Genomic DNA, 9,098 nt, shown 5'->3' with positions numbered 1-9,098 from the left:
AGTTGAAACACTTAATTTCCTTACTTAAATTTGCAAGTTACAGAATGCATAAAGACATAAACTTTATTTTTTGATAAAGGAGGTGGTATGTGGCATATGAGTGATTTGTGGTGACATGTGGCATATAAGTAATGTGTGGTTTGTGTTTTTAAATACTAAAATATAGAAGTATAGATGTGTACCATGTTGTGACATACTAACATTTATAAGTAACACTTCTTATTAAGATAATAAAAAATCAGTGTGATACGTTCAACCGTTTGGTTTTCTGTTTTTTGGTTTTTAAAAGTAAATTATATATGTCACATAATGAATCAAAAATTATTTAGACTTATTAAAATCATGATAATTTTAAAAACTGACAACAAAAAAGTGAAAACACCTTTTTCTTGTTTCATGTATTTGGTTTTTAGTTTAAAAAAAACAGAAAACTGAAAACAAAAAATGATGTCAAACAAGCCCTTAGCAAATTAACAATAATTGTTAATGTGGATTGATTTAGGCTTGGTAATCATTGTGGAGTAGTTTATATGAACATGACATTTCTTTTGCAATAGAAAACAAATATCATCACTAATATTAGCCGAGGATCAAGTGTAAAAAATTGACCCGACCTAAAAGAAACATAATCTAGATTTCTTCTTATGACTCGTATTATATATCCTATCTAACCCAACCCAATAATCCGAATTGACACCTAAGTATGTTAATTAATCAATCAAACAATAATTACCAAGCCTAAATCATTTGTTAATTTTTTCTTTAAAAAAATTCCAAAAAAAAAAACAAAACAAAAACAAAAAAATAAACACAGGAAAAGAAAAAAGAAAGAACGATAGATCAGATCGAAATCAACCCCCAAAACCTCTCTTTCGACTCTCATTCAATTTCTCTCTCCTCCCAAAATTCAATTGATCAACCCCAAAATTCCAGTTCAATCACCATTTTTCTGATCGATTAGATCCAGATATTCAATGTCCTGCTTAGCTCTCTCTCTCCAACCCGTCAATGGGCCCGACATCCTCCTCCAAACCCGAGAATGGTTTCCCCCAGCTCGAGCTCTCGTCGCCGTTTCCGCCTTCCGAAACACCCGTCTCGTCTTCTCCTCCGCTGCAGCCGCTGCCGCTTCTCTCTCCTCTAAACACCAAAACGACGACGTTTCCGGCGACCCCACCATTGTTGGCGATGACCCACTTGCTGCTTACAGTGGTCAGGTAATTGTTGGGGTTGAATCTCGATATCGTGTTGTTTATCGTTTGGTGAATTCAATTTATGTTCTGGGTGTTACAACTGTTGATGATGATGATGATAATAGTACTACTACTAATAATGTTTTTGAGTGTATTAGTATTGTTAATCAAGCTGTTAGTGTTGTTGTTACTGCTTGTAGAGGGGTTGATGTGACCCCAGAGAAATTAGGGAAGAAATATGCTGAGATTTATATGGCATTGGATATTGTTTTGAGGGGTGTTAGTAATATTAGGTTGGCGGCGATGTTAGCGTCGATGCACGGTGAGAGTATTGCTAAGATGGTGCATTCTGCTGTTGATACTGAGAATAAGGTTAGAGGGGCTGATAATTGGGTTGGGGTAGCGGAGAGTTTGGCCGTGGAGCATGAGGCGGGGGTGGAGTCGTTTTCGAATATGAGGTTTGAGTTGCCTAGTGAGACTTTAACGGCAGGGGATGAGGTGGGGGCGAGTATTTCTGTTGTGGGGCAAGCGGGGTTAGGGGAGCAGGATGGTGGGGTGAAGATTGAGGAGGAACAGGGGGTGAAGGATCCGTTTGCTGCTAGTGATTCGATTAATAAGCCAGAGTCGTTGGTTGGGGATTTTAAGAAGGATAAGGATGTGGCTTCGGATATGACTAAGGCATTGGTGGGGCTGGAGGTGACTCCGTTGCCTCCTGCTGAGGCTGCTCAGCCTACCCACATTGCTGTGGAAGGGTTTGAAGGGGATTATGGTGGGATTGAGTTTGGAAATGAGGAGGCATCACTTCGAGAGACGTTTGAAGGGTTTAGTGATGCATTTGGTGGTGGGCTGGATGCGTCAGAGTTTGTAGGCACTACTAAAGCTGCGAAGAGGGAGGGTCTTGGTGGACTTGAGTTGTTACAGACAGGGCCTGATGGGGCTCCTGTTGCTGCCAGTGGTGCAGCTGCCACACCTCTTGAAAATCTCTTGGTGCAGAAGTCAGAGATGAAGGGCCCTGAGATGTTCATTGTTGAGGAGATCAGTGCGGAATTCAGGGAGTCATTGCTTTCTAGAGTGGGATTAATGGGTGTGATTTATTTGAGAACATTGCCTCCAAAGATGACGGGTGATAAAGAAACAGAGTTCTCATTTAAGATTGATGGTACAACTTCTGTTAAAAGAACTGTTATGCAGAGCTCTCGTGTTAGCAGCCTTGGCAATGGGATGTTTCATGTAAGAACGGCAGCCTCTGAAGAGCCTTTACCTGTTCTGAAGTACAGTTTGATGCCCCAGATGACCCCCATTCCTTTGCGTGTTAGGCTCGTGAAACGCCATGTTGGGACCTTACTCTCTGTCATGATTCAATACATTTCGAACCCTGATTTGCTGGCACCACTCACAGATGTTACATTTATTCTCAAACTGCCAGTTGATCCTACACTACTGAACGTCTCTCCTAAGGCTGTCTTGAATAGGAATGAGAGGGAGTTGAAATGGCATATACAAGAGATCCCATTAAAGGGTGCTCCTGGGAAGCTTAGGGCGCGGATGCCTGTTGATATAAATGAAGAGGATACTGAAGAAGAAATTGACGTTGTATGTCATGTAAAGTTTTCGGTCAAAGGGGCTAAAACGCTCTCTGGTGTTTCACTTTGGCCTGCTTCTGAAGCTACAACAGACTTTTACGTGGTAGATCACAAAGTTGAAAGCGGGACTTACATCTGCAATTGACCATTTTGACCTGGTACCATTCTCACTGCCTGTAGATTGTATCTTCTCGATTCTTTTTATGAATGGTTATTCTTGTATAAGGTTTTGTATCATTTGCCTGAAGTAGTGAGCATGTAGCTTTTGATTTGGTATATTTTATCTGGTGTGGAAGGCATGTCTGTTCTTGCGGCTGCGATCTTTTCTTGTTATAATTCTTTTTTGCCTTCGATTTATTTCTTTTGTTATTGATGGCACTTATCATAGAATTCATTGGCGAGTGAAATTGTACATTATATTTACCAAACATATTTTTTTTCTGAACTGTTGAAATAGAGCTGAGTTGATTATATTTTCAATTCTGTTGCAAATCAGCTTCAAGATTTTTTCTTTTGATATAGTTTGAACTGGCATTAAATTAATTTTTGAGGATTTCTAAGTATCTTTACTTATGTCATTGCTACATCAAATTGTTGGCAAGGATCATGTGAGATGTGACAACAAATGAAATATGGCATTTGAAAGTAAATGAGCTAGTGAAGAAATGTTATGTACAATCTGTTGCTCTTAAGTCATAATGAAAGGTAGAGATCACAGAATGGTAGATACTTCCCAACTTTAAAATTTGTCCTTGACATACTTTGGGTTTTTGTTGTTCACGACTACAATCTTGTCAATTTCATGCTTTGTGATGTATCTTCCATAGTTCCATGTAATATCCAATTCTGGAAGGCTACATTTACTATTGCTTTGGTTGTCTAATTCATAAGTTGTGCTTCTTTAGCTTTATAATGGGCTATCATACTACAATTGAAATCCTTGGTAAACAACTATTTCTATAACCGAATTCCATATGAGGCTATTCCTGTCGATATAAAGTACGTGTGAAAATTACGCATCCTAGATTTTTATTTATATTTTGTGTCGCGAACTGAAAGGTTACATATTGAATATACTTTTTTGACTAAGTTGATATACTGTATGATTCTGTGATCAATCTCTCAATCATCTTCAAGTACACTGTTTATTTCTGGTTGATAATTTGATATGAAGAGCAATCAACATGAGAAATGTTGGAGGGTATTGCTCTTAAGAAGAGAAAATATGTTGAAGCAAGATAGGAAAGAAAGGAGTCTTGATAAAATATTAGGGGAAGGAGGGAGGGTGGGTACTACTTTGGTCGAACCGTAAGAAACTCAGAACAGGCACTAGTTAGTGTTACAAGCCTACAAGGGGCTGATCATGCCATTCAAAGCTCTGTATACAAAAAACAAATTTCTGTTAGATGCTGACTTTCAAAGATTAATCGAGTTTGAGGTGACGAAGCAGTTTGAGTGTTTTAGTTAACAACTCTTCCATGGAAACTTCTCTTTATGTAGAACTCCTTTTATGTAGTTGTGTGATGAGGTCATTAGGTTACCTTGTTCCCACATTCAGCTAACTTGTGGTCTGTATGGCAGTTTCTGTGCTATAGCTGTTCTAGGTCTAAAGGGTAGCTGAGTTGGCTCACCCTCTTACCTCATCTCCCATAACATTGGCCATGGATCAAACCTCGTCAAGGGAGTTTTGGGATAAGTTATATTAGGGACCTTGCTTGAGGGCAGTAATGAAATTTACCTTGCCAAGAAAATTAGAGTACAAAGTTTAACTGACTAAATTTAGAAAGTAAACTATTAGTTAGGGATGGAAGAAGTTTTGGTTTATTCTAGGGGTATTAGGGAGTACTAATGGTGGCAGCAGCATGGCATAATGCTAATCAATCGAACACAAATTGTTTATGTTGCATATGTGCTTTGCAAATGGTAAATGATTCTGGTGGTTAATTTGTCAAGATGCCATTACTTTTGTCGGAATCTGAGCTTTAGGTTGCCGGAGTTGCATGTACATTGCAAGTGGTAGATGATCCTGGACTCCTAGTGGTTAAATTTGATGCTATTACCTGTTTGTTTCTGAGCTTCTGCATGTGATCTGGAAAGTTTCATTTTAGAGCATAGATAATGTCGTATACTCATATGAACACTATCAGTGAAATGATCCGAGGTGGTGCTTTTAGCAAGACTTATATGATGTATTGGCACAATTAATGAGAGGATAAATCTCATCTTTCAAATGGTTACGAACTTATGCTAATGTTACATTGCAGAATTATCAGCTGTCTTGTGAAATTTTTTTTGATAGATGAACATTTACTCCTTTTCTTTACATTTTCCAGATTCATTGTCATTCTTCTAGAGCTTTTATCACGGTGAGAAATTATGTATTTTCGACGATTTCATTATTGTAAGTAGTGAGAAGGGGTCCAGAACTCTGGAATCAGCTGTGAAAATAATTTATATTATGTTGCAGATCGCAGAGTTGCAGGCGGTAGCCTTGTATCTCCTATGTGAGACTGGTTGTCTTTATTGTAGCTTAGGGTAGGAGGGCAGGGTATAAAGTGCAAGCATTTACCTTAACAGTTGGTATTTTTGAATCCTAACTCACCAGTATAAGGTGTATTTCAGGCTAGGTTATTGGATTGGTTTGAGTTTTACTAGATCCACCCACAGTTGGCTACTGAGCCATTTAAAGGCGAGTAAATTGGGCAAGGGTGACACAGGACTGAATCAGGTCGGGCTGTTCATGGACTAATCCAAATTGGGTTGGGTTGTGGGTTGATCGGGTCGTGTGCTGTGTTGTCTGGCCAGTTAACAAATTTTAGATGGGTTTTAGTTATTTTAACTAGAAAAAATCGTACTTAGTAGTGTAATACTTCAGAAGCAGGTTTAGGGTGGTCCACAGCCACCACAGGTTTGGCGGATCGGGTTCATGGTGGGTTTACCTATGTTGGAGAGTGGGTTATGGACCATAATTTCACCCACAGTTAGAGGTGGCCAGTGGGCCGGGTTGGACCCAGCCCACCCTAACTCGCACGGCTGGTGGGTCACGTGGGTCCGACCCGGTTTCAATCTGGCACAGCCCGGCACAGCTCGGATTTAATCCGGGTTGTGTCGTGGGTCCAAAATTTTCGACACAACCCATTTCAACCCAGCTCAGTTTAACCCGTTTGATTCGACCCAAATCGCACAACCCGTTTTGACTCATTTAATTCGACACACCTAGCCCGTGAACCCACCTAACCCGACCCACCTGGCACAACCCAGCCCGCACGGCCCACCCGCACGAATGACCCACCCAACCCGCACGAGCCAACCCACCTAACCCGCACGCATGACCCACCCAACCCGCACGCATGACCCACCCAACCCGCACGGCCGGCACAACCCGCACGGCCCGCACAACCCGCACGGCCCGCACAATTCGCACGACCCGCACGGCCCGCACGGCCCGCACGGCCTAACATCCATTTTAAAAAAAAACGGCTAGTTTTTTGTATCTAACGGCTAGTTTTTTTGTATCTAACGACTAGTTTTTTAAGTGTATGATCATCCATTCTATTTTTCCTATAAATACCAATTCCATTTCACTCAAATTTCCACACAAATTCAAGCTTTCTTTCTCTCTTACTTAAAAATTCTTATTGTTCTCAAATTCTCAAGTGTTATATAGAGTTATATTTTTGTTAAAAAAAATCTCCTTAATATTATTATTAGTATTCTTAAGATTCTAAAAAAAAAAAGTTCTTCTCCATATTATAATTAGTAATCATACAAAAAAAAAATGAGCTCAAGAGGAGGAATGGGAAGGAGTCAAAGTGGTGGTCGAAGTGGTAGCCAAAGGAGTGGTGGTGCAAATTTTTCGTATGAAATTAATACGGAAAATTTAAACCAATTTGTCAATGAATATGGAGATTATGGTTTAGGAGATAGGCAAAATATTCAAACGTCTCCACCACAACATTTCTCCCACGAGTCCCACCAATCATCAAGTTCAACTATGCCACCTCCATCGCAACCAACATCTCAACCTTCATCTCAAGGTAATTTCTAATTAAATTTTTATTGTTATGAATATTTAAAAAAACTATTATTAATGATTATAAAGTTAGTTTAGTTTCCAATTTTCTATGATTTACAATTAGTTAATTACCATGAAAAATGCGTTTAAATAAGTATAATTAAAATATTTAAAATTTAAAAGCTTATTTTCATGAATAGCATTTAAAAATTAATTTTAATAATTTGATTTATGAAAGGTGGTGGCGGTGAAAGTAGAGGTCGAGCACATTTTTCTTGGGTGTGGAAACATTTTGAACGAGTTGAGGTCACACCCCCGGGATGGCAACCTGGTCAACCAAAGAGGTTCACGTGTACATGCCTAGTTTGCAAGGCGCTAGGTGCAAATGTCAAGTCATATAGTTGGAAAACGGGAGATGGAACCGGAACCTTGAGTCGACATTTGCAAAATAAACACGACTTGTTCGAAAATGGCCCCCGTCCTTCGGGGGGTGGCGTCCAAACACAATTGGGTGGATACATGAACCAACCCGGCGGAGGTACACCTTTCATTTATAATAAAGATAGAATGATTGATGAAATGAGTACTTTAGTTATTGCTAATGAATACCCTTTTAGTTACGGTGAAAATGCAAACGTTGAGCATTTTAATAAAGTTGCATTACAACCTGCATTTACTCGTGTCCCCCGAAATACCCTAAGACGTTATACACAAACTTCTTATTATAAGTATAGGAGTGGTTTGATTGAATTATTTCCTACTTTTGATGGTCGTGTTAGTTTTACAAGTGATACATGGACTTCTAGTTTTGGCGAACCTTTTCTTTGCATTACTGCTCATTGGGTGGATGATGATTGGTTTATTCAAAAACGTATACTATGTTTTCAAGCTATGGAAGAAAGGCATACCGGTTTTAACATCAAAGTTCGTATTTTGGATTGTTTAAAAGAATTTCACTTGAATAATAAAATTTTTTCTTTGTCTCTTGATAATGCAACTGCAAACACAAAGTGTATTGACTATTTGAAAAATGACTCCGAGTTGAATTTGTTGTTGGGTGGTAGTCTCTTGCATGTTAGATGTTGTGCTCATATTTTGAATTTGTCTGTTCAAGAGGGTCTCGCTGAGTTGCAACCATTGCTAAACCCAATTAGAACAGTTATAAAATGGATTAGGATTACTCAGTCAGTTAGAAGAAAGTACATAGCTATGTGTAAAGAGAGAGGTCTTAAGAAAAGACAATGGTCTATTGATACCCCTACCCGTTGGAATTCTACTTTCAAGTTGTTGAGTGATGCTATAAAGTATCGTGATATTTTGACCCAACTTTACAATGAGACTCGTGTTGATCCTACTGAGTTAATAACCGAAAGTCATTGGACTAATGCTTCTTTTGTTCGTGATGTTTTAAATGCTTTTGATAGTGCAACTCATATTTTCTCTTATATTTATGAGCCTAACGTTCATTTAGTCATAATTGAGTGTGTTAAAGTTGTTCACACCATCGAAGAGCATATGAAGATTGATGGACTTCGTCCCGTTCTTGATAGCATGAAACGTAAGTGGCATACTTATTTTAGTGAATTTCCAATCATTTATGGAATTGCTGCTATTCTTGACCCCGGTGTCAAAGCTGAAGGTTTGGAAAATCTTTTAGAATTTTATTATACAAGTTTAAGTATCGATTATGATGTTAGTGAATATATTAACAAATGCAAATCTGTTTTGGGAGACCTTTATGATCATTATGCATCTATTTTATGGTTTTGATTTGGCAACACCAACTACTACTAGCACTTCCGATTCTAGATTTGGTTTTCTTGATAAAGTTATGAAAAAAAAACACAAAGCATCTACATCATTCTCATCATCATCTTCTTCAACACTTGCTATTAATGATTATTTGTCATATCAACATGAGACCAACAACAACTTTCAAATTATAAAATGGTGGCAAGAACATAAAAAAAGTTTTCCTATATTGGCGAGAATTGCAAAAGATATACTTGCAGTTCCCGCTTCATCTGTTGCTTCCGAGTCTGCTTTTAGTGCAGGTAGAAGAGTGTTAGATGAAAAAAGATCTCGCTTAACTCCGGAAAGCATTCAAATTTGTGTTTGTAAGAAAGATTGGGATCAAGCTGAAAGAAGAACTCAAGGTTTAAAGGAAGACGAAGACGATGAAGATGATCCTGTGATGATATTGGAGTCGTCAACGGATGATGCAGCTTCCGGGGATGATGATGCAACAAACATGGGTGGCTAGAAAAGTCTAAATCAGGTACGCTAAGAACTACGTGGGCTTTGATTCTT

At 38.7% G+C, this 9,098-nt stretch overlaps 1 protein-coding gene across 1 annotated transcript; it reads left to right on the top strand.

Annotated features, from left to right (window-relative positions):
• The first annotated feature begins 539 nt into the window (after positions 1-539).
• LOC110690835 lies at positions 540-3,203 on the top strand. Its single transcript, XM_021867716.1, has one exon. The coding sequence runs from the start codon at positions 975-977 to the stop codon at positions 2,916-2,918; it is 1,944 nt and encodes a 647-aa protein (XP_021723408.1). The 5' UTR covers positions 540-974; the 3' UTR covers positions 2,919-3,203.
• The last annotated feature ends 5,895 nt before the right edge of the window (positions 3,204-9,098 follow it).

This window comes from Chenopodium quinoa, unplaced genomic scaffold, assembly GCF_001683475.1.
Source record: "Chenopodium quinoa cultivar QQ74 unplaced genomic scaffold, ASM168347v1, whole genome shotgun sequence".
Classification (NCBI taxonomy): domain Eukaryota; kingdom Viridiplantae; phylum Streptophyta; class Magnoliopsida; order Caryophyllales; family Amaranthaceae; genus Chenopodium; species Chenopodium quinoa.
Note: the sequence above shows the minus strand (reverse complement) of the source record. Positions and strands in the feature narration are given on the sequence as shown.

Coding starts and splice junctions, on each gene's coding strand:
- LOC110690835 (XM_021867716.1), top strand. CDS start 975: ATGTCCTGCTTAGCTCTCTCTCTCCAACCCGTCAATGGGCCCGACATC.